The 26738-nt window shown below is 33.8% G+C and overlaps 1 protein-coding gene across 4 annotated transcripts; it reads left to right on the plus strand.

The window, feature by feature from the left end:
* The first annotated feature begins 1914 nt into the window (after positions 1-1914).
* On the plus strand, positions 1915-26305 carry LOC135832524 (phosphoinositide 3-kinase adapter protein 1-like). 4 transcript variants are annotated; one of them, XM_065345818.1, is made up of 18 exons: positions 1915-2232; positions 2945-3164; positions 4043-4600; positions 18094-18226; positions 20311-20549; positions 21190-21368; positions 21640-21784; positions 22145-22296; positions 22687-22813; positions 22903-23093; positions 23182-23245; positions 23317-23661; positions 23734-23874; positions 24024-24190; positions 24581-24698; positions 24777-24875; positions 24945-25039; positions 25120-26305. In XM_065345818.1, exons 2-18 carry the CDS (start codon positions 3152-3154, stop codon positions 26026-26028), a joined length of 3675 nt encoding a protein of 1224 aa, XP_065201890.1. In that variant the 5' UTR covers positions 1915-2232; positions 2945-3151; the 3' UTR covers positions 26029-26305. The 4 variants fall into 4 exon arrangements, with proteins under 4 accessions (XP_065201890.1, XP_065201891.1, XP_065201892.1 ...); XM_065345819.1 differs by having other exon boundaries at positions 1917-2232; positions 23182-23233; XM_065345820.1 differs by lacking the exons at positions 1915-2232; positions 2945-3164; positions 4043-4600 and adding an exon at positions 10724-11235.
* The last annotated feature ends 433 nt before the right edge of the window (positions 26306-26738 follow it).

Consider the following 26738-nt stretch of genomic DNA (forward strand, 5'->3'; position numbering starts at 1 on the left):
ATGAGGTCATTTAAATCAACTTACAGTTTGTTTAACTCCAATTCGTATCTTGATGAAATAAAAATTGGTCAGTTTCCTAAAATTTATCTCGTCAACAACGTTACACATTTTAGTATTTTTAAGCTCACACAGCAGCAAATGCAATGCATTAGGGAAATTTTTCATTCTCGGTATCACAATTTGACTAGATGAGTCACTCGTTAAAACGGCAACATTACATATGGTTTTTTCACGTCATCATTATCGTAAGTTGGACACATCTTGTTTTTATTGTGCCGCTAAATTTAAAAAATATAAGAAAATTATTCAAAAGTTTCATTATAGGTACGAACATTGAAAAATGCATAGGAAGCATGACTTGAATTATATGCTAAATTGTGCTTTTTGATTCAGTACAGGGTGTCGACGTCGAGGAGTTTTTTTTTGGACAAAAATGCCTTCATAATATGAAGTAAGTATGCAAGTCTTTGTACTTTGTAGGTACACAAAATACCCATATAGGTAGGCATAAGCGTCTTTTGAATGGATACATATTATGTACATACATAATAAAGGGTATTTCTCAAGTGACCCAATTTCGAACTGATAAGTAGAAAACTTACGCTGAGCATAAGTAGGTAGAGGTACATATGTTTGTCCACCTTTTAAATAGAAGAGGCCGAGTTTGAAATTTCGTTTTTCAATTTTTCTGCGCAATTTCAACCTTATGTTACTTGAGAACTACGATTTATTATTTCAATTTCTGATTTTATTTTCACCTTTAAGGCTCTTGCTAATGTAAAAAAATTGGCCAAAAAAAACTTTTTAAACATAACAACTTTAATAAAGTTGAAGAATACTCGTATACAAAAATTTAATGAAAAATTTAAACAACATTTCGAAAAAAAGTATGCCAACCAATTTTTCTAAATAAAACGGTTAAAATTCAAATGTTTCAAAAAAAAATTCAAAATTGAAAATAAAAAAGTAAACGGGCCCGAGCGAACTGAGGGCAAAAGCTCTCGAAAATTAGTAGGTATTTCGAGAGATTTATTTTCTTTCAAAATTTTGAAATTCGAATGTTTTTTTTTGAAGAATTCAAAATTGAAAAAAAATCGAATGAGTCCGAGCAAAGCGAGGGTAAAAGCTCTCGAATTAGTATTTCAAGAGGCAAAAAAACGATGCAATTCGAATATTTTTTTTTTGAAAAATTGAACAAGAAAAAAAAAGCTAAAAGCTCTCGAAAATTAGTATTTTGAGATGCATAAAAACGATGTTTTCTAGTGTAACGAATTAAGAAGTTCAGTTGGTATTTCAAAATCCAGTTGGCAACTACCTATTCCTGTTGGAATTCAAGTTGAAATTTTCAAAATTTTCAATTTTTTTCAATTAGAACCTTATTTTCCAACTGACGAGTAAGACGCCAATTTGCCAACTTTTTCCATTTTCCGGCCAGCTAGGGGAGGGGGGAGCTTGCTCCCCTTTACACCCCCCTCCCGGTACGGCCCTGATTTCAATGTCAATTTCTCTATCTCAATTCGTTGAAAAGTCACACGAGTTGATAAGAACGAATTTAAAACAAAAAAATTTCAACTTTTGAAAACTTATAAAACAACAACATAGAAATTAAAAAGTTATTTACAATAATTTTTACAAATTTTGGCAATTTTGGAGAAACCAAGTGTTTGGATAACCCATCTCGTGTATGTTCAAATTTCATCGTAGTATGCAGTATGAATCAGTAAGACGCAAGATCGAATACAGACACACACACGCAAACACATACTGTAGCCGCTTGTAAATGCGTCTTTAGTTTTTGTGTAGTATTTTTTTTCGGGAACGTCAGACCCTTTCTAACAATAAACCCTGTGTCTGTGTCTTGCCAAGAACCTTCATGATTGCTGACTGTATGTACTTGTAGGCAACACAGACACCGTGTTTCTTTTTACATGAAGACGATGTAAAATGGTTATCAGTATCGTTGAAACGATCACGTCGTGCATGCTGCTTTACTATGTGATTGTTTATCTTCCAAAATACGAATAAGCATCGCGGATGCGGGTTTCGTTATCGTTCGCGTAGTGGTTCGGTTGTAGTGCCGGTCTTCTTGTATGTACTTTATAAAATTCGACAGCGTTCTCATTCATTTAATTAATTATTCGATTACTAAATCGATCGCGATGTTTACTTCATCATCTGTAGATACTACTTTTGGAACTCATCGTCGAAACAATTTACTCAGATTTTAAATCAGTAAGTGTTAAAAAATTAACCATCTCTCCCCCTTTCTTCGTTATTGGATCTCGAGATCTATATTCGATACAACCCGAGCCTCTTGCTTGTACTCAATTGTTATTGTATGTAGTATCTCAACCACAATGAGATAAGGGGATTGTTTTGAGGGAGGGGAGGACGATTTTTCTTAAGTAGGTAAGCAAATGTATACCTACGTCCTATTCATTTGTTTTCTTTCAATCAGTATGGTGTAAGTAGGCTCCTAAAATAAGAATCCTCCCTAAACTGAGATAATCTCTCAGCACATTTTCAAATTTTTCCACTTTTTTGAAAATTAAACGAAATATAGGGTGGTTCAATTGTAAATAATCGTTCAGTGAAAGGCGAATGTTTCCGCTGATATGAAGTGTAATGCTCTTTTTTCCCTTACAGAATAATTTTTTTTTCACATAATTCCCTATTGTAGCAATGAATATAGATTCACACACATTTCACTATCTCAATGCCTCAATTATAAACTAAAATAAATGCTTGCTTTTAACTAAACTCAACTTACACATGAAATTCCATTTTTCTAAAAAGAACATCATATCAAGTACCTACAACTATGTATTTTGGCAGCTAGGTATTTGATGAAGTCGAACAAAACTCTATGCAACTTTGGGAACCACTAGTGCAGCGGAAGACGATAAATTTTGTTTAAATAATTTATCTTGTGTCTGGTTTTCAGGTGCGCGATACGGAGATGACAAGAATAAGTAATCCGAATATAAAATTGGATTAAAGCGCTGGCGACGAACGATCGAGCCATTGTTGACTAAAAAAAGTGTTTGAGGTGTCACGTGACAAGATTGATAATTGTTATTTGAAGGAAGAAAATTACACCTTTGTGAAAAAAAATATACCTACTTCCTTTACTGAAGAAAAATTAAAAATAATGGATGCTATCGGTGAGTGTGATTTTTACTAACGTGACTGAATTTTTACAACATTACCTATTGTTCAAAAAAATTACCCAAGTACACTTGTTCAGGTGCACTTTACTACCATCCCTCGAGGCATTTATTATTTTCACAAATGTACACAATACTAGAACGTGGTCATCTCTGAAGTCTGTAGTAGATGATGAAAAGAATACGAGATTACTTCCTGCATATTTTTTATTATTGAACTGATTGCATCAATTAAGATAATACGCTTTGGTAAATTGTTTCTCATTCGTATGTTAGCTTGTCAGGGCTCCGGCTAGTTCATAGTTGAAATGCATTGTTCCAACACACGAGCGCAATTGTACGGTTAAAATTTCCAACCACTGTTTCTAGTTTCAAAGAATGACCTGTTGGTTAGGTAGTTTGTGCAGTATTATCCTTCCAACAACATTTACAGTTTGTCAAGAGGATCACTGTAGAACCTTTAGTAGGCGTGCGAGGTTTCACGGTGAATCAGATGAAAAGATTTCTAGGCATTTGTTCTCAGTATGGGGGTTTTAAGGGACTCTCACCCAACAGTGACAGTTTCCTGTATTGATGAAATACGAGTATATTTGATGTACTATAACGCAACAGGTTGACATTAGCCCATTTTTGATTCGAGACTTCAAGTAGGTAGTCAAGTGCACACTGGGATGATGATGGAGGGAGGGAGGCAAACAGCTGTAAAATTACAGACCAATTTCAATGATCAAGAATTCAGAAATTGAAATCCTCGAATAAAGTAGATATTTAGTTTTACAGTCCGAATAGTATCTAACTATAGTAATGTTAATAATCGATTGAAGATGTTCTCGAATTCGAAATTTTAAAATTCTCTATCTGATAACATTTTACAGACAACCCATCATATTTTTCATTCCCAAGCGAAGCTCAAAAAAAGTGCAAGAGTAATTTCATACGCAGATGGAACGAAAACAGATCGAGTGCTACGCTACCAGCGAACGCATCCTCCAAAAAAAACACTTCATCTTCCGGTCCGAAACGTAATTTCAGATCATTATTGAGAGCGAACAGCGCAGATACTCATCTTTTGGTTCAAGGCAAACCTCGACCATCCGACTTAGCACCCTCCGTGTATTCAATTAAGCATCAAAGACACCGAAGCATCGGAAACGTTATCGGTTCGAATGATTTACTCCACCAAGACATGGTTCATTGTGGAGGTGTCGGTAACGACGACGGAGACGTTTTTTTATCCGATGCTACCATAAACTCGCAATATTATAACTTGATGGGTTCGTCACCGCAACGAATTTTAACTCCTGGAAGAAGAAGGCATTCTATTGGATCATTTTTAAATCGTGATCGAAGCTTTAGTGCTGGTAGAAATGATGAAAATCTCAATCGAGAGTCGTCAATTAGAAGGAAATTCAAACGGATAACCATCGAAAAAGGTGAGCCATTTACGTAAATAAAACTAATCGATTAGATTATATCTTCCCTCATTCTAAAATGTACTTCTTTTAAAAAGATTAGGAACCTCTACCTACCCTACTGATTATGTAATACGATTGAAATTATTAATTAGTACCGTATCGCGAGCGTTATATTATCAAGATCAATTTATTTGGTGTGTGTATATTGATGGTCGTTAAGCGTTTAGGAAATACGAGTAGGTACTTTGAGAATGAAAATGAAAACAGCTTACTTCATGTTTAAAAATGAAATTCATAAAGGAGGCCATGTTTCAAAATTTTGTGACTCATCTACTACCTATGAAAGTTGACTTTTAAAAAAATTCAAATTTACAAAACATATTTCGATGCAGAAATACTTATTGAAAAAAAATGACAAATTCTAGTATGGGATCTTATCATCTGTCAAGTGCTAATTATACCCACATGATAAACAGTTTTTATTTCATTCCCTTCTCATTCCTTCATCGGAGATAGAATGCGTCTTTAGGAGGAAAGGGAGTAGGAAGGGTTCGTAGCTCGTGTTTGTGAGAGGTAATCCATTTCCCCTGATTGCCGAGATTTCTACAGTCTATGCAGGTATGTCTACAGTCTACACGAATCAAATTCTAGAAAAAATCGTGGATTTTTCATTCAGCACTTACAACATTGCGAAAAAACGGCACTTTCTCAGAATCATTTGAAATCTGTCGGTTTATTCAAAAATCAAGGGTTTTCTCAAAACTGAATACGGAGAGGGAATATAATTTCAGTTTTCTACTCATGAAAATTTTACTAATTTATGTAGGCTGTTTATTTCCTTCACTCGTTCTCCTCAAATCTTCATCAATTTTAAACAGTACATAGGTAGTTTAATTTTTAGAAATCGCAAAAATTGAGAATTTGAATTTCTTTTGACTCTTCGCCTCGTACATATAATTGCGATTTATCTCTCCGAATCGATTTGGAAAGTCGAATTCATGATAGGATTGAATCAGAATCTTCAGCTGGCGAAATTGATTATTCGTACAACGCGCTTTCTGAAGCGATTAGAAATTTGTTGGGGGCTCCAGATAAATTCGAAAGCGGCGACAATCGATTCAGGGGTCGACTTATATGCATACATATAAATCGAATCTCACATTTTTAATTCCATATTTACCCACTCTTTTTGCAAAAAATTACTACACTCATAGGACAATTGCAAAAATAACACACTTAGATTACCATTTTTAAAAATTCGCCAGAAATTGAAAAATCAACTTCGTTTCAAAACTTGGTTCCGAGGTCTAGATGACATGCTCTTTCACAGAGCCAAATTTCAACTCAATCAAAGGTAAAAAATTTATGCCAATTATAATTTTAGGCAAAAACACGATAGGTAATTTTTTTTTCAAATTGGTCTTCTCAAACTTACAAAATATTTTTCATTTCACAAAAACCTGATGGATTCTTTTTAGCTGGAGTCGAACGAGTACAGTTCATTACGAATTAAAAAACAATAAAGAGGGCATCGGCCCGAAATTGAATTGAAATTTCCTTGAAAATAAATAGAAATGAACCGAGTTTGATGATAATATACATACACGTACATGAAGATTTGTGAAATGTGAAACAGGAAGTTTGTTAATATTATGCTTCGAAAACGTACACGAAAAAGAAAGAGAGTAAAAAGATGGGTGTCTGATTCGAACATCATAGAGTAAATCCAACAGGAAGTTTATTCAAGACGATTTCGTTCAATTGAAAAATATAGTATAATCAATAATTCGTTTCATTTTACGGATTTTTTTTCTAAACAATTCTACTCATTCGTGTATTTATTTAACCGATGCCGTTTGTTTTTACTTTTTTGGAATTGAATGACCTAGATACAAGTAGCATTAATTGCATGAATAGCTAGGAATATCGTGTACTGATGAGAACGATAGGAAACTTCTCAAAAGGGAGAATTCTGCATAAGTTCAAAAAAAAAAAAGAGGAAAAAACAGAAAATTTCAATATAGTGTGAAGAAGTTCGAATAATTTCGAGCGTTGTTATATGAGTACCTTAGAGTCAAACCCAGAATTCTCCAAATTTTTCAAAAATGAGGTTATGATCGTTTTGGGTACAGTTAGTAGGTACGCATCGATTGCCATTCTCCGTTTTTACCTATCTGACACAATGACGCAGTCAGGGGGGTCCAAAGTACCGGGTCCGAGTCCAACTCCGAAAAATGTCCAAAATTTTCAAAAATGAGATTATGGTCTTTTTATGGTACAGTTAGTAGGTACGCATCAATTGCCATTCAACATTTTACCCATTCGATACCATGATGGTTAGGGGGTCCAAAGTACCAGGTTCGAGTCAAACTTTGAAAAAAAATACTTCAAAAAATTTTTTTTTTCATTTCAGTCAACTATAAACAACCTTGAGATACTTTCAACAGACTTGAATCTAGAATTATCCCTCATTTTATCAAGCATTTTCGTGTATTTTTGATATTTTTTACAGACTTGGAGTCAAAACCAGAATTCTCCAAAATGGTATCGTGAATTACTGCTATGGAAAGACTTGAAAAAAATTTTTTTTTGGTCAATTCAATTGTTACCCGAAGCACTATACATAGGCGAGATCAGAAACCTGCTACTACTGATTCCCACCTTTCATCAGTTTTTTGCGTTTTTCTCAAAATGGTGAAAAGTGGAGAATTCTGGGTTTGACTCTAAAGTACTCATATGTACTCGTAGGTATGAAAAACTTCCCTAAAGAAACCCCCCTTCCAGCTACTGTTGTGTATCCTTTACACGGCGATCTCAATCTCATTCTACTGATTTTAAAATTCTCTTTCTTTATAAAGTTTTAATTTTTCATAAAAAATCTGTAACCATGCATAAAACTGCTCAGACACGCCGCCCTTTTCATGGCAAATAAACCGAATAGAAATACGCAGCTGTGATCAAAAAAATAACATCAGAATTGCCATTCACCCATATATCTATATGTAGTTCAAATGGAGCCAGAAGAGTCAAAATTTTGCAAATCTTGTACGCTTAAATCAACGTCGAATATTTAAACGTACTGTGAAAACAATTTCCTATTTTTCAGTCAACCACATCTGCTTCTATTAAATATTCAATTCGAAGAATATTATTCCCATAAGTGCGGCGTAAATGTTTCGAAGGAATGAACCCGCTGCGCTAAATTTTACTGCAAGCATATGAATAAGTGTGCAATACGCCTACGGGTTCGAATAAAATAAACTACATGAGATCTGAGTATTGCATGGCAGTTTGTCATTACTGCTGAACCAATCACCTAATGCCTACAGTACATTGTACGAGTACAGTACATAGGGTTATTTCCAATACCTACAACCTACCTACCTAGTTTATATTAGATACAGCAGAAGCCAAACGTCTTACGCGTTTTTTACGATGTTTATTTTTGAATTTTTATAATGTTTCGAAGAGATTGAAAATTTAACGTTTATCGCGAGTTCATGTTGTGTCTGTATACACATTTTCTGATCGTTGGTCTTCGTTAATTGCTCATTGCAGTTTGTGCAGCTCACAAAAACAATGCAATATGCATATGTTAAATAAAATTCAGCGTCTAGTAAGCCAGCAAAGTATCGAGTTGTTATTTATAGCCTTGAACGAGACGTGCGTGAAAAACGAGGCGAAATCGTTGTAGATTTTTTTTTACGTTTTCTAGTATTTCAAGTAGAATCAAAGTAGGTATATGTAAATGCTGGAGCAAGCTATATGTGAGTAAATGATATCAATTTGGACCCGAATTAAAAAAATTGTCAGCTCATTTGGCTCTGAAGAAAAGAGGTGATGTTGATTGAAATTCTTTTCGCAGAAAATTGTCAGTATATGCAAGTACCTTCTGTACACTTTCAAGACCCAAGAACTCGTTTAAAATTAATTTTTTTCTATGTCAATTTGTTCCTTCAAGTTCACAGATGGGCAACATGTTCATCTAATTTTTCGTATGTACCTCGACCTACTACATTGTACTCTTTCATGATTGTATCCAGATTTTGATGAAATTGCGAGAAAATTATTGATAAGAGTTGGTATAACTTTAATTCGTGACAATTATTCAATTTTTCACTAGAATGTCATGATATCAGCAGTCACTGTTTTCAACGAATTTACCATTAAAATCAATACGATAGAAATACATTCCAACGATCGACAAGGTATGAATCAAATTAATTGAAATTTACAAGAAAAATGCGAAAACTTTTAAATATTGACGAACAGAATTTTGAATAATTTCACTTCAAAAAAAGATCTGAAAAAATTGCTCAGTTTATGGCATATCTATCTAAATTAGAATAAATGGTTTTTCACCTCGCAACAAAGTCTGGCCGTATAGTTACGATAAAATAGTCGTTACAATCCTTCGAATGAAGAAAAGATATATCAACTGTCGCATTGATCACTGGAAATTAGATTATCAACGAATTACCTTCCAAGTAATCACTCACAAGCAGATAGAATCTCACGTCAACTTATTCACTAGAAATTGCGCTTTACGTACGTAAATCATCATTTCACTTTTTTTTTAAACGATCATGTTAGCAAATAGGAATCGGAATTTTGCGAAACAGTTGTATCACTACCAATATGCGGGGTACCAATTACCAACCTGATACTTCTACAAATGATTTACCAATATATAACGATAGTTTCTTACTTTTTTATTTTCATTTTAAATGAATGAAATATGTCTACTTGAATGCAAAACGAGATATTCCACTTCACACAAGCATCAAAAGTATTTTTCAAACGTAGTATGACGTTTTCTATGATTAATTAGATACCTACTGTTCGAGTTTAATTCGAACGGAAGTTTGTCCAGACGACACAGAATTATTTGTTAAAAAAAGAAAATCGTTAAATATGTAGCTGGTAGGTAGCAATGTTTTTTTTTCTATTTTTCTCATTAAAATTGAAAATAAATACCTAATTAGCAGAGCGTTTTGTCGCTCGTAATAAAATACTTAGGGTAGGTATAAATAGATTTTATTTGACATTATATGACTATAGTTCTAAAATTCATAAATAGCGAGCAGTTGATTTTCAAAGATAGGTACTTAATTACTCATACGCCTATTTTCTTCATTTTATTGTGATATTGCTACCTATCAATTCAAACGTTATTGAAGTTCAGATTAATTTCTAGTACTTATTTTCTTTTCATTCTCAACTAATACCCACCCAATAATGATGAATTGTAAATGAAGCGAATCTTTGACCGATAACACTAACATGCCTATACTAATGTGAAAATCAAAGGTTGCGGCGTGTTTTTGATGTGTACACTTGTACAGGGCGAACCATTCTACTAGGTTAAATGTTCAGATGTTTGGCTTCAATTTGCGATAAACGGATATTTTTGGATTTATTCTACTGACACCGGTCAAAATTTGGGTTCGTTTCTGTAGTCGAGGTACTCAGTACAAGTATCAATTGATAGTACGTAGGTTGAAATATGCACTTTTCAAAAATTGAAGTTTCGTTGAAATCAAGACCAAATATCTCGGCAGCTACTTTTTTTGAGTCATGAATGACCATTAAATTCGAAAAAATTGCTCTTATCCTTGATTTGAGTAAATGTACATGTACATACAAAGTCAAACACACAGTACCCTTGATTTTTTCAAAAATACGTCGTTGACGGTTAATACTGCCCTTATTATTACGAGTATTTTCGTTTTCGAAAGGACGAACCAGCCGATTTCTCATTTTGTTTTCTTTCTCTTTCAAACAGAAATGCCTACGTGTATCACGTGTGTGGATTAACTACGTAGTGGTCACATATGCAGTCGAGGGTAGTTTTTAGACACGGATACATAACTCGACGCATCGGCTACACATTCTTTCTTTCTTCTTTTTTTTCGTCTAAGATTTAAACCAAACAATGACCGAATCGACTTTAAGGTTTACGTGCGTATTTAAATGCACAGGGCGTTATACGAGTACGTCGCTGTCGCCGTACTGGGGATATGATTATCATTTGTTTACAAATTCAAATCTTAGCTTTTATATTTTCCTGTGCGATGTGTATCCTATATTAGGATGGATTCGTTCAAGAGTTGAATTTTCATGACAATTAATTGATGGCAAAGGGATGTTTATAATTCAACATGACGCCCGCTGTGTAGAATAATAAAATCTTACAACGATAACCTTATCGCCCGCGAAACTATTACCATGCTAATGTCGAATCGAATCATACTCACGAGTACATTATAATATCCCAGCATATGTGCAAGTGCATTTGTTAGGATGTCTACGTATCATATGCTTTGAAAGAGCATCGAGTAGTCGTGTGCCGAGTGTCATAAAGCTTTTTAATGTAACAGCTACCTATACAATAAACCTTGAAGCTAATTATTTTCGCGAATTTTTTTTTTTTTTTTTTGATACGTGCGAGTAATTACTATGGACTGGAATTACCTCGTAGATCGATTGTTTTTTAAAACTCTTTTACATTTTTTTTTTTTTTTTTTTTTTTTTTTAATAAAGAAGTGAATTAAAACCTCATGGCGAAATTTCACATTCCTATATTTGGAGTCTTCAACCATTCAGATAAATATTCGAATTGATCTACGATCTACATTACTCTTCCTTTCAATGTAAGTTTTTCATTTTTTCCCCACAATTTATCGGTTAGTTTAACCATGAATAGGCCTACCCAAAATGATATCAGCTTAAGGCATGGTGCCTCCTATCATTTTTTGTTTTATCTGCTGATTGATTCTGCGAAATGCGAATGACCAAACTTATTCATCTACTAAATACAAATCACGTAATTTATAATGCTATCTCTGCAATCTTATGTAAAATTTAATCACAAGTTCGTATTTTTTTTCCTTTCGATTGTTTCTCAAAATCTCTATACTCAACTTTCTATCTACAAATTGAAACAAAATTTGAAATCTCTCACTTCGTGATTAACTGATAAAGAACAAAAGCAGAAAACATAAATGATCTAATTTAATCTAAATTTCCAATCATCTGCTCCTGCAGCTTTCAGATCCTTTTTCAATGAATATGGCAAATACATTTTAAAAAATCGCAACCTATATCTTCAGCCTTTAAAGATAATGAAAAATTGAATCGAGGTTAAAAAACCAAGGTAAAAAACGTTTGAATTTGTCGATACTTATATTGATCAATTGTATGTACCTATCCTATTGTCTTTGAGCCATTGTGTTATCTTCATATCTTTGTCGTTATCTTTATCTCAGCGATGAAGTTTTTTCGGCTCGACCATAGACCCCGACCCGTACCTAAACAAATCAGCCATCCTTATCACAAATTTTGGACTTGGTAAAAATTTACGCTGTTGATTGTTGATCGTTAATCCAATCGTAAGCTCATTCTAAGCGATAAATAAGATGAGTTCCAAGTTATTTTATTAAATTCAATCGCTAAATCATACGAAAATAATGAAAAATCCTATAATGAGTACGAGTAGTAAATGAAACTTGGGAAATGACAGTTTTATGTTATGTGCCATCTGTGGTGTTGAATTCGCTTAAAACTGTAGTCGAATCGTCATTATGCGAAAATTTCATGATTTCCCATTTTCCCAGCAATTGTTTAAAAAAATTTGACTATATGGTCATGTAGTATGTGCCAATGCGAAGACTCGCCGTTGAATCTTCGAAATAACACAACGCAATGTGCAACTGGAAGAGAAAACTTTGTATTTTGAAGGGAAAAAATCTTTCTAGTGTTTATTCATTGTATTGCAATTTCAAAGTTCTTTGTTGTAGTTGTAGATATTACATACGAGTATCATTTGCTGCTGAGCAAACTGAGTGTTTTTCAAAACTTCCAAAGATGGAAGTACCTTACATGTAGGATTTTTCTTCGTTTTTTCTTTCTTTTAGTATGATTTAGCGATTGAATTTGATAAAATTACTCAGAACTCATCTTATTTATTGCTTGCGATTAGATCAACGATCAACGAAGTAAATTTTTACAAGTCCAACATCGTGATAAGGATGGCTGATTGTTTGGGTACGGGTCGGGGTCTATGGTCGAGCGTTTTTTCGGGCAAAGAAGATTCGTGTTTTATTTACATTTTTTTTTTTTTTTTTTTTGACAAATGACAAATTGAAAAATAATGAAAGGCTTTATTGCCGGTTCCAGACTATGCGCGAATCACCACGAAAAAAACATGATTCGCGAATATATCGCGAACTGCGAATAGTGTGTAGATCACATTTCGCACCTGTTCGTGGTGATTCGCAATCATCACGAATCAGTTTTTTCACGTTTCGCGTTTCGCGCCCGATCTCTCGACCGGGCGGTTTTTAGACGAATCGTCAAAGGGATTCGCGATTCGTTGACGAATTTTCAAGTTCGTTCTTGTCAAATGTACATATATCGACGAAATACGAATAGTGTGTAGAGTGCAAATTCGAGGTGTTTCGTATTTCATCATTTTTATCGCGAATCCTTCACGAATCTCAAAATGCGAACCACGAAACGCGAACCGCGCATAGTCTGGAACCGGCATATCAAGTATGTACTGAGAGAATGTATAGAGAAAATTTAATCAATGAATGAGGAAATCTGTGCATTAAAGTCGCAGGGGCTCGTGCTAGGGTACTTTTTAAGTAAATATAGGTCACTCGAATTGCTATAGGAGCCTTTTGGTTAATTTTTTTTAATTTTTGGTTAGATACTTGAAATTATTATTTTTTTTTTTAATTTTAAGAAATTGAACTTTTCAAAATCTTGACTCAACTTCTTGGCAAAACAAAAAAATGTTGATAACATCAACTAGTAAATTTCCCATACTTGCTACATTCCCGGATTTTCATGGTAAAACAGTCGTTTGCTCATTTATATGAATACGATTCTCACTCAATTCGATTTGTGTTCGATTTCTTGAACAATCAACAACTTTACACTTTTTTGAAAATAAGTAGAAGAAATTCACGAATACTCTGTACTTGCAAAAAGTAAAACTAATTCAAAAAGAATTCTTCTGAATAGTTTTGATCACTTATGCACTTTCATAATCACTGCAATCAAATATCCACTGTTTTTCAACTAAAGTGCTACCTATATATAGTTCGAAATTTGAAGAACGTGATTTCGAATTCTGATAGCTAAGTTTAAAATACAAAATAATATGTACCTAAAATTGAAGAAAAGTTTGTATCAATTCAGACTTGAATAATTCAGAAGTATGGAATGCAATGTATGTGAACTATTCCAATAGGTCAAACCCTCTTCCTCTATATACGGTACATTTAGAGGAAAATTCCAAAAGGTCTCACCTTTACCTTAAATAGACCAACAATTTTGTTTTTTGGCTAGAAATTGCGAAAAAAAACTGCTTCTTGCTGAAATTCTGTCTGTATTCAATTTTTGACCTCCTCAATCAACTGCACGTTGATTTAAAATCGTCTTGAGAGCTTTCAATAAATTGCGACAATCAATTTCAAATCTGAAACACGAAGCTAAAAAATGTCGACTAAAAAAATGGCTCAATATGTTATCCAATTTGGATTTTAATTATTTATAGCACAAGGGATTTCTGTCCATCTCATTATAATATTCTCCAATGGTTTTCACTATCAGAATAATATATGAAATCTTGATCAAAATTCGAAGTTGTATGCTTTAAAATAGATGAGCTCGAGGAGCAAAATGTCTCTACAATTTTTTAGTGACTCAAAAAAACTTCATTTCATTTTAAAATTTATTATGGCATGCTGTGATTGTGCATGCGGTTTTCAAATATTGATTTTGATTACATACTCGTACAATGCCTGAGATTCCAATCACAAATTAAATCGTACGACGTTGTGGGTATACAATTTTCAAGAACGAAATGATTCGTTCAACATTTTATATTCAAAATTTTCTGATTGAGTAAATTTTTTGAAGTACCCACCATTCGTCACTAGTTAGGCATTCAATGTGGATTAATTACGATTGAAATTTCGCTCGTACCTACTCGTACTTCTGCATCTGCAATCACACGAACTTGAATTACCTACCTATAGGTACTATTGTGAAAAAAAAGTAATCATAATTTGTATCGAATTTCACCGAAAATTTATTAACGTCTGTCTCGAGTAAAGCTGAAATAATTACGTAATAAAAACCATACCATCGAGATCGACGAATTCACAATATTATACAACATGACGTGGTGTTCCTTGACGGCTACTCCAGTCATCCGACGACGATGGAGTGCAATCCTGTTTTATATTTGTGACTTGTGACGCTAAAACTCGCCACTTGGCCACAATCTAACGTACAGAGTACAGACTATACAGATAAGAGTCAATATTTACAAGTGATCAAGTGTGCTAAGCGCGAATCATGTGTATTACAATTATGGTATTGTCTTTAATCATATTCTTTAAGAATCGTCTTCTGGTGCCGATACAGTTGCTACGAAAAATTAATGCTATCTCGTGCGAAATGTGAAAACGTCGCGGTGTTTTTTGAAAATTTTTTCAACTTCTAATAAACGTGTCGTGAAGTGATGTAACTGGGTCAGGTTACTTTCGATTCGATTCGTTCTATCCAACGTGCGTTTTTGGTGCAGGTACAAAACGGATGCAACAGGTTGAACATTTTTACCTGCTCTTAATTTTTATTTACTTAAAGAGTGTAAACGGCGGGCCATTTTTAGTACTTACATGGTTGGCTATATATTTCTACGATTCGGATTTAAATTAGGTACATATAATACGTACATACGTTTTTTCTCCACTAGTTTGGTGAAATTTTTGTTCGTCTCGAGCACTAGCGGAGTTCATTTCAATTTTTTCGTAAAAAGTTTAATAATGTAAAGCAACGTAGAGTGCATACTTTTTTATAGGCAGAAGGTGCGTAATTTTTCACACAAGTATCCAATATTTATATGTATTTATTTTCAATTTTATCCATAGTCAAGAATTTTTTTCAAACAAAATTTTACCAAGTGGGTACCTAAACATAAAAAAATCCACACCAAAATTACTCGTCAAAAGTAATTAAAAAAGTAACCCGAAGTAAGCATTCGAAGAATGTAGCGCTAAGAAATATGGGAAAAAATATTATAACGCCGCCAGCGTCATGGTTATTCAGTGCTTTCTTCCAGATATAAGAGATATTGTTTATGTTCAATTGTCAAGGATAGCTTCTATCTAATGTATTAACCTATCTGATATCAAATTACAGTAATTTCTGTAGGAATAGTTAGTTATGTATAGCAAAAGAAGTACGATGACCCACTTCAATTTTTAATTATTCGATAAGTTTTTTCAAATGTTTTTTCCCTTCTTTAAATAATTATACAAATACTTTTATAATATTATACCTAACTATATCGCATTAAAATTTTAATACGCGAGTTCGCGCTGAGTTTAAGGTTTCGTAAGAGTAAGGTAAATTCTTTGGTCATTCATGTATCGTGGTTTTTTCCCATTAATTTAACCACATGAATGTAGGTAATACAGTAGGTATAGGTGCATTAACGCAATACAATGTGTGCTCAATTTTAGGATCAACGTAACTACAATCTGTAACATTTAAAATACAACTTATATGGCAACTTCGGCGTATGAAAAAAATTTCTCCAACAATGCTGGTAAAAAGAAGTCGTGCTGGGAAGCCCAATGAAAAATGACTTACTCGAACGAAAAAATTTCTCACTTGAAATTTGAACAAAAATCTTCAATTATGTACGCACATAATTCGGTCAAGAAAAAAAACAAGAAGCGAAGGAACATTCGCTTGAAAACTCAACATGTAGATACATCATTACGTCAATGTATTCTATTCCATTGTTTTGATTTTTCCAACTTTCGGATCATTACAACAGGAGTTGATTGGAAAGAGATTTACCTATTTAGAAGGGTTTAGACCAGAAATGGAATATTTTTAAGATCTTTACAATTTTTCATGCAGATTTTTTTAAACATTGGAGGCTTTCTCAAAAGGAAATAATCGTTGCTTAGGGGAATCGAGGGAGGGGGTTTCTTGAAAATAGGTTCCTTGGAGGAATTCTGTGCAAAAATGAAAATCTGTCAATAAAACCTGTAAAGACATCAATTTTTTACGTTTTTTGACCTTTTCCTTCTTTAAAAATGTCTACAAAAATTATTTCAAAAATTCTTTGCACTATCACACCAGAAAAATAGTCATCGACTAGGGTGCAGAATTATTGAAAATTCTTCCCCTCAACTCATCAGTATGAATTTCCTTTTGGAATCCGATACATTTCTGTAATTGGTTGTATGCATGTAATTCATTTTAAAAGCGTTTGTATGATTCTTGATCAAGTGAAAAACATAATGAAATCGATCCAATCAAATACGCAAAAGTCAGCTTTCAAATTTCAAATCAGTTGATTCTGGAAACTGCTATTTTCCTTTGATCGCATAAGCTAGAAAGATCTAACGAGATGAATCAAGATGCAAAATTTTCATTTCCATCTTTAGAAACAGAACATTTCTTCCTAAAAATAGACGCTTTTTATAGGTATTACGATTGATTACGTAAAAATAGCTTACAGCTGAACAATGAACGATTAAAATTCGCATTTCTCTCGAACGTACTCGTATGTGTTGCCTATCGCATATGCCGATTACGCCCAATGAACGGTATAAACACTACCAAAAAAAATTCTAAACCAGTTTGTTTAAAGTGAATCGATTCGCGCAAATATAGGAAGTACTTTCGTACGGGTCATCGACGGATTACAGAAAAAAAATGAAAGTACCAAAACTGGATTGCGTCTGCTGTATTCGTCGTGCGTACTGAAAAATCACATCTAATAAATTATACGCAGATTAGAGTGCTGTATCGAACCAGAAGTATTTAATGGAATTTTTTTTCTTCATTTTTTTCAACCCTTTTATCGTAATTTGGTCGGACGACGAATGTTGCACGTGGTTATTTTCATTTACTGGTGGTTATGATCGAGGGTCGGAGGGGTGTTTCAATTTGGCAGGTAGGATACTGGATGCACCGTCGTATCGTTCACTTCCTTCGAAGTTCGAATCATTTATCGCCAAAGGAAATATGTATCTTCGCTTGCATATCGTTATAACCGGATGCGAAGTCGCGTGCGATTGTCAACACTTCCATGGATAGCACCGCAATAAATCACACGTTTACGGTGCAAAGGAAGTACGACATTATCTAACCAGTGCAACAATGTCAGAAATAAGTTTTCCGATGCTTTTCGAATAATAATAATCATCGCGCGTATATTTATAGATAACATTTTAATAATTATATTCGTGATTGAGTCGCGTTGATGTACGGTTGCCTTTACCTAGCACAATCGCGTACCATACTTATTTACTTGCGAGTACATACACATAGACTTTAAACGTACATATGTATATGCGATTACATTAGTTTGTTTTTTTGTTTTACTTTTACGATCCACCTACTTATCTAGATGATTTTCGAGTAAATTTCAGTGTATTGAGTGATTTTTTTTTTTTTTTTGATTGATTTATTAGCGCATAAAATGGAAGATGAGTTGGATGTACTGTTGATATCATGTGGCGAAAACGAAACATCCTTGACTTGGGGTAATTACCTGATAACCTGTTTCCAACAGATTTCCAAAGACCGAAATATTCCATCTTTCAAGTACGTATCTACTCGTTTAATTCATTATAGGATATTTTTACGTAAATCCGAATTATCGAGTCTGATGGAACAATCAAAGTTTTTTCAGCAGAGTTTTTATCAGGAACGAATTAAAATATTTAAATGTTAAAGTTATTATCAATTGTCAAAGCTGCTGATAAAGACCATAAAAACTTGCAGTAGTGTTTGGTATAAATGTGTAGGTAAGGTACTAGATAGGTTCCTCCAGAAAAATACTAATAAAAATTGAAAATTTGGTTTGAGTTTTCCATTTTTCTTTCTATTTGAATGATCGCAGGGTTGCCAATTTTAAAAAATATCGTTACATCGGATGTTATTTTTAGTAGATATTTTTTTTATCAACTACTGTGAACTTAGATAAATAACATGTAGCCATATTGCACGATGTAACGGAAAATGATGATAATAAGTGAAATGAATCATTACGATAGAATTTGTTATTTCAAATACTTTCTATAAATTACGAGTACATATCAATTAGGGTTGATAAAACTAGTACCTGCCTATTATTTCCCAATTTTTTCGCCTGATCGAAACATAATACTGTTCAAGTAGGTACCTACTACCTAGCACCTACCTACTCCGATATTAGATCATTTTTATTGAATATCATGTTCAGTGCTACTATTAGCGCCCGTTATTGTGAAAAATACCTTTTATCCAATCTCAGCACGTACATAAAAAGCGATCTTCAAAGATGTTACAATTAGTAAAATCCGTCGATTTTGGTTTTAAGAAAAAATAACCAAGGCAAGATGTACTCAGATCAGAGGCCAAGATGAAACGCTCCGCCTTCTGCATATTTTTTCTATAATTTTTTGTCAAATGTTTTGGAATGGCGCAAAAATGGTTGCTTTGGAGCAAAGTGTTTGTATTTGTACAAATCCAAAAGAAGCGGTCGCGTTTGAATTTGAAAACTCATTTTTTCCCCAGAATTCCTCCATTTAATCAAAAATCAACTTTGAAATTGACTAGTTGATAGAGACTCCAATAAACGCAAACCGAAGTTGTTGTACGTGTTAAAATTCTTTTATGGCACCTTCGGAACAGTTTGAATTGAAATCTGATTTAGTGGAGGTTGCAGAATGGCTAGACAGAAAGTTGCTAATGATTTTCAGGAAACATCGTTTAGTCCATATTGTAATTAAATTTAGGAAAAATTTAGTAACTTTTGACAAAAAAAAACATTCAAGAACTTCTACTCATAAATTTACTTAGTGCTTTGTTACCTATTTACACAAAAGTTTACAGCCCCCCTCCTCTCCTGGGAAAAAGCGAGAAGTGCAGTAGAAATGAAAACTCAACTGATTCTCGTGAAAAATTCAGATGAAGTTGAATTTTTCAAGACTAACATCACATTTTTATCAACTCACATTAGAATTGGGTTTAGTAATTTGCATCTTTCATGCGAAAATTGGGCAGTTTTCTTGCAATTTGGTTGATCGAAGAATTTTTTTGTCATGGGGATCAAATTTGAAATTCTCGTTTTTCAAGGCTGAAATTACACATTCCTGTGCTTGCGATTGGACAAAGTTGAAAATGCCAAATAATGTTTCATGCTTTTTCATTATACGAATCATTGAAAATTTCTCAAAAATGCATATTGAGAATAGCCGTAGGTATCAGAAAACTTGAAATAACGTCACTTGAAAAAAAAAATCGAATGAAATTCACTCATGTTCAGAAGATAATTTTTAGTGATTTTTCTGTTTCAATTTCATTGACGTTTCCTTATCCATAGGATAAAGGATATAAGTAGGTAAATTTTGCCTTAAAAATGCCAAAAGTTCACGCAAGCAATTTCAAAATGATATTATTTTTTAACTCTTCGTCTTCGAAAAGACAAGAATTTTGGAGTGATGTTTCAAAAAAGTAGCACCAATATTGAATCCATAAAGTGTCGAATTTTGCGCCACCTGCCAGCAGACAAGTCTTATGTCACATTCAAAACAAAGAATTATCGTAGAATTTCTCCATTACGTAGGTAGGAGGTATTGGGTATGACCTTTGAACGTTTTGAATATCGATTGTTTATTGACGTAAATAAACATTTCTTTGTACAGATTACACAGCGTTAAATTAGAAGATATAGTAGCACCGTTGCTCGAAAATGGCACCATTGATAAATACCCAGAAGCCAGAGTACAAATCGTGGTTGTATGTCCGAAGTTCATGGAGAAAATCCAATCGATTCCAGAAGCTGAAACTTCACTGGGTAAATTATTCCGGCCCGAAAAAGTGGTAGCGTTGATGTTGGGGTTAGGCGTTCAGGAGCAATGGGATAATAATCATATTAGAACAGGTACGGTATCTAATCTACATTCAGAGAACGAATTTGTATGCTGCAGAATACGTTTGAGTGAAATTTGTGACCAATATCGCGTTCATGTTTGGTCATTGTTTTTGCAAACGTTTACTGCTGTTGTTAACGTATTCCTATCATAGGCAGAGGCAACTTATACCTACTTCTCTGACGTCAACAAAAAAAAATCAAATGATTAAAACAAGTCGTGCAATTCTTTTCATCCTCATACACGAACCATAATAATGAAGACGTTTGGCACAATCGACGTCTAGCGACTCTTATTTTGTGGGTTACTGTGGAAGAATTTAATTGGCGTGATTAAATGTTCGGAATTTATATCGGCGATTATATCGGCTGCGGTGTCATTCGCGGTTATGTGTGAGGATGGGGTGGAGGAATTTGTCGTTTAGCATGGTGTCCGGCGCTTGGTACCATTAGTAAAAGGAGAAGGTAATGAAAAAAATATGCCGCATCTGTCGATCACTCGCGAGAATGAGTATAGAATTATAAATTTTTGACGTGCGAGTTGTTGTGTACTGTGTAGGTATTTGCCTTTGTGTATGATGAAGCGTTGATTTCAGTATATTTTTATCTACTCGCTTGATTGGAATTTTATGCGAGTTGTATTATTCCGCAGTTATTCCTAAATACGAACTGTGGAGGAAAATGACGGTGAAGGACGTGGATAGAATATCGGTGGAAGATTTTCTCGGGGTGGCCATGGATATCTTGAGTAAATCTCGACAGATACAAGAAGCCCTCAACTTGGAACAGCAACAAACTCATTTCTCAATAATGCCTAAAAAAATCAAAGTGGTGAGCGACTTTATACGTAATATGTACTTGATTTGCGTATTTTTTAAATTCATAATAATATTATTATTACTTTTGTATACATATTTATCTACGTAAGTAGATATGTAAAATCGAACAAATGATTCACTTCCGCTTCGAGTGGTAGAAGTTCCAGTGACTCGTGCAAAATGTGATAAAAATTTCATATTTTCCTCTCGTTTAATATTCACATATTTTTCACATGATATTTTTTTCAATGTCATTACTAAAACGATAATATTTTCTCTCTCAGGGACAAAATAGAATATTAGTGCTTTTAAACGAACCTATCACGGTAAAAGACGATATCAAAATAACAATTGACAAAAATGGACAACATCTCGATGTCGGAACGGTGAAACGGAGGAACCCGTATACTTTACAATTCTCCGTACCAGGTTTGTACTCAATTATTGAGATATTTATCACATGGAATCCATTCGCAGACGATTCGAGTGTCAAAATAATTCCATATTACGCAAAAGTTGCGACTTTTAAACAAAATTAATAAAAGTAATCACGTAAACGACCTCGAGTGAAGATTTATCGAACATGATTGAAATGATCCTCTTATTAGCTCAATTATATTCCATGTTGTAATTGGCGAAAGTTTTGCAATATAATCCGGTTTTTCCTTGTATCAGTCTAACGCAACCAACTATGTTATTAGTTAAGATGTCAGGATGGTTGCCAGCACGTTTGCACAGAAAAAATTCAAGGCGGTGCGTTTAATCAAGCGTGTTTCAATGTGTTTCTAGCTTCCTGTTTCCAAATTTCAATGTTGGTGTTCGTTTGCGTGGAAAAAAATGGCAAAAATTTGGGCAGAAGGCAGGTCAAGTGTGAAAGTAAAATGAGAGAATTAGATCAAATAATACGAACGCTGGAAAATCCGATTAATTTCATGTGTCAGGTAATTTTTAGAATTATTTAATCAAGATCTATCAATATAGCATTATACCCACTTCTCGGTAGATACCAGAAATTAGGATATTGTTAATCATTAGATAATATTATTATTAGAGCTGGGAGGTGGACAACGATGTGGCCTAAAAATTCGTCTAATAAGAAAGATGTTGGGGGGAGGGGGTGGGAGGGAGAAGACAATTTCAAACATTATAATTGTACAAATTTGGCATTAATAATCCAAAACAGATACTCGTATACTTTTTTTTCGTTATCAATTTGTACTATTGGCAAAACTGATAAATGACATGAAATGGTGTAGCCTAATTTTAATGACGAACGTATTAAAAATGCAAAAACAGCTTGTTTTCAATTCGATACCTATTTCATTTTTCAGAGTTTCAATTTGAATATGAACGACAAAGATCAGTTGGATACCTTCTTGTGTAACGTATTTCAAAAAAATGTTCCACCTCATTTTCATTTACTTAATCCTTGCATTCCAATCGACAAAACTACCACGAGTAAGTCTTTCTTTCAAAATGTTAAAAAGATAATAACGTTTCAAATCAATTTGAAATTATAATTCTCCACCTCCATTTCAATCATTCAGGCAATGAAGAATTTCCAACGCTTTTACATTTCACCGCAAAATATGGTCTGGAAAAATTATCTTGGGTACTGATGGAGAGTCCAGGTTGTGAACAAGCTTGCCATATTCGTAACTGTTCTCAAATGACTCCTTCTGAAATAGCAGAACGAGCGAATCATACACAATTATCCAAAATTTTGAAAGACTTCAAGGTAAATTCATTTTTTATTCAATTTTTTTTTATTCATTAATCGTAATTCGTAGGTAATATGGTTTTATGACAAAATGTTTCATTTTTAGCATATGGCTGAACTGTCAAACGTATACAATTACGTGAAAAATATGAATTCCGGTAAGGAGAAAAGTAAATGTTTTTTTTTTCACTCTTACAACTACAATTTATGGATTCATTTAATGCTTATTACCACGTTACAGACACATCTGAAAATAACTACATGTTACCGAGACCTGTAGATGATACCTATCTAATTCCACCAGCGGCTCGACCAGTTGATCCATCTTTGATGCCTCCACCGATCGCCGATTCTCCAAATTCTCCATCAGGCTCGACTTCTGATCCTTATTACATGAATTTTAAAAGAGGTCATGTTCCATCCATGGTGAACACACCCGTGTCTCCAACATCCATCAATTCTCTTACCTCATTTCAAAATTATGAAGTTCCACCAACTGCTCGGCCATGCACTCCATACACTCCAAATTCACCGACTTCACCAATCGGTAAAAAATTCGAGGGATATTTGGAAATGAATCCGATAGGTAAATATTGCCTAAAAATGAACTTTTTTACATTCAGTCGCCGTGCTTAATTTATCAATTTTTTGCTTTCAGAAAAAGAATTGAATAATTTTGGCTCCGTCAGTAGTTTTAATACGAATAGCGAATTTCCTGAAAATTTTGGTAGTTTTAATAAATTAGACACTTGTGAAGGAGTATCTTCTCCCACCGATAGTACTGCAACGTCCAAATATAGTAAGTCGAATGAAAAGTGAATCTTCAATTTTAATCAGTTCTCCATAATTTCTGCGATACATGATTTTGTTGAAATGGAATGGCTACGTACTTCTTATTCCAATAATAAAAATTTAATTATTGAAAAAAATGATAAATTCTTGTTTCAGGTAGTGCAAGTCATCTACTGAGCAGAGAAAAAGTATCACCTGATGACGAGTTATTAGAAATAATTAACGATTTCAAACACGACGTTTTGACAATCAATGAAGTTGAAGCTTTGGTTGAAAAATGGCAGAATCGAAACGATGTTCAACAGTCATTCAAAGATAGACAAGTAAGGATCATTTTTTCTCACTAAGAAAATTTTACTTTGAAACTACACCTCTTGTTTCTGTGAAATTTTCTGCTCATGATCATGAACCCAAGGAAATCGTAGTTTTTAGAATCCTTGAACAATAATCTGGACATTCATAATAAGGCCCCTGCATAGAATACTTTACAAATAGGCATATAATCATTTTTCAATCCCTTAAATCTTCTACAAAATCAACTTTTAACTCTTCTGAAAATCGACACGAAAAAATACATACAACAACTCAAGGAAAAATGAAACATTCAAGTGCTATTTCTAAAAAAAAAAAAAAAAGAACCCCTGCAAGTGATCTTATTTTAAAGCAAAATGCTCTAGTCTTTTAATGACTTTTATTTTGTTTCCATTCAATAGGATCAGCTGGATAAAATGAGGGAAGAATATGATAGAATACAGCGCAAAATGAAAGAACACATGAAAAGCACACCTTTGGAGAAAATTCGAAGATTTTTCAGTCGTGGAAAATCAAAACGTAAGCTAAATTGAGATTGATTTTCTGTTTCAGTTTCAATTTCAATTTTCTTCTAATTGTAACTTTCTATTTGTATAGGTCGCAATTCTCGAGATAGAGCTAGTAGTTTTGAATCTGATATGCTGACTGCTTTTAAAGCAGCAAGTAGCAACATTAGCATACAAAGTTCATCATCGAGTGAGTAATCTTGGATAATTTGACTGATGGAAATTTGTTCCAAAAATGTTCTAATGATTTTTTCTCCAGGTGCTTCATCACGTACCAATAGTATAAGTAATGGAAGTGGAGGAAATAACGACGGTGGACAAAGGCAATACGATCGGACTAGATTATCATTGGAGGTAAATTTCTAAATTTCACTCGAACGAATGATTTAAAACGTACAAAATATGTGATATGATATTACTTTCTATTTACACAGAAACTAAATCCAAAGAAAAAGAAGTTCAATCATTATGTTGAAATCCCTGCATCTGTTGCAAAACCAGTAGAAGCTGCAGATAATTCCGAATATGTGCAACCTGATAATGTGCCACCCACCTCTCATAATAACCGCTTGAGTAGCTGTAGCAGTTCAGTAGTAAATGATACCATTCACGAATGCATCGAAAGTGATAATATGGAGTCGTGTTCAAATTCTAATGCGAATTTAGAAATCAGGCGCAATACTTATCACTCAAATGGCACTGTTTTGAAAAATTACAAAAGCCTAGATCACTTTCGAACAAACTCATTACGACTTGAATCGAAGAAGAAATCAAAAAATGCTCAGAACAAGGTCAAAAGCGCCGAAAATTTGATTTGTGATCGTGAATGGGTGAAGAATAATAAAAATGGAGAAAGAACTGCCCCAAATTCGGATACCTCATCCGAAGCTACTTCAAAACCAAGCGGTACTGCATCTTGTCAAATCCTTTGTGCTCAAACAATCCAGTGCTTGTCTGGATTGACTAATGATGAAGCTCAAAATGACGATATGCCTACATCATCTGATCTTACTTTCCAATTTGATAAAGAACCTGATGATAATGAAAGCTCAACGCTGTCAGAATGTGGTAGTGTCGATTCTCGTCAGAATTCCTCCCTAGATCTATCTTCACTGTCACTTAATTCTAATTGCACAGTGGATGAAAATGGAGATATCAAGTGCTCCCTGGAGTTCAAAATCACAGAAGAAGGCGAGATGGAAACAGAAGATGCTCCTTCAATATTGTCAATGGATCATCAGTGCGCTAAAATGTGTGCTTCGTTACCCGAATATGCGAACGTTACTATGCAAAATTCACCCACCATACCACGTAGATGCGGATACACAGTGGTTTCGTCTTAATTCGATGTAATTTTAGGTTTTAATTTCATACATTTTCAATATTCTCATGACTTACTTGTATGATATGTACCATTGTACCTATTCATAGATTTTATACGATGATTGTTTTCAATTTGAATTTACCTATACTCATTAGTTTGTTTTTTATTTTCTGTTTTTCATTTGTGGAGTGTTGATATCCTTTCCTTGAAAGATGCACCTAGGTCTAGGTTGTTTGAAAAAAAAGTCATATTTTTTTTATCAATTTTGTAAAATAAATTTTTCTTTTTAAAATACATGTCCGGTCTACTTTGCTTTAACCAAAAAATTGAGCCAAATGATAAATATCTTGCAAACAGAAAGATACCCAATTTAATGCAATAAAATGCAACCAACGTGGATTCGCTCTTTTCACAAAACTTTATACGTATGTACATGTGTACATATTATGCTTAAAGAAAAAGCTCAACTTTCGTATATCCACACAAGCATACAATTACATAAATGCGCATATTGTGTATAGGTGTAGGAGTGTAGGTCTAGGTATCTAATATCTATGCAGTTCTATCTTCAAACTTTTGCGATGCTTCCACCTTCTGGAATTTATTTTCTCGTTCATCAAATTACACAGCTAGTTGAACATGGGATGCGTACTTTCAACTTTACCATAAATTAATTCACTATTGGCACTTTTTTTATCCTTCTTGCAACTGTTGCAGTCACCCTCGTTC

This window comes from Planococcus citri, chromosome 1, assembly GCF_950023065.1.
Source record: "Planococcus citri chromosome 1, ihPlaCitr1.1, whole genome shotgun sequence".
Classification (NCBI taxonomy): domain Eukaryota; kingdom Metazoa; phylum Arthropoda; class Insecta; order Hemiptera; family Pseudococcidae; genus Planococcus; species Planococcus citri.

What these genes read in the sequence shown, in the direction of transcription:
- LOC135832524 (XM_065345818.1), top strand. An exon ending in TAATAATCATATTAGAACAG is followed by an intron (nt 20,550 to 21,189) that starts GTACGGTATCTA and finishes ATTATTCCGCAG; the next exon opens with TTATTCCTAAATACGAACTG. An exon ending in TGCCTAAAAAAATCAAAGTG is followed by an intron (nt 21,369 to 21,639) that starts GTGAGCGACTTT and finishes TTTCTCTCTCAG; the next exon opens with GGACAAAATAGAATATTAGT.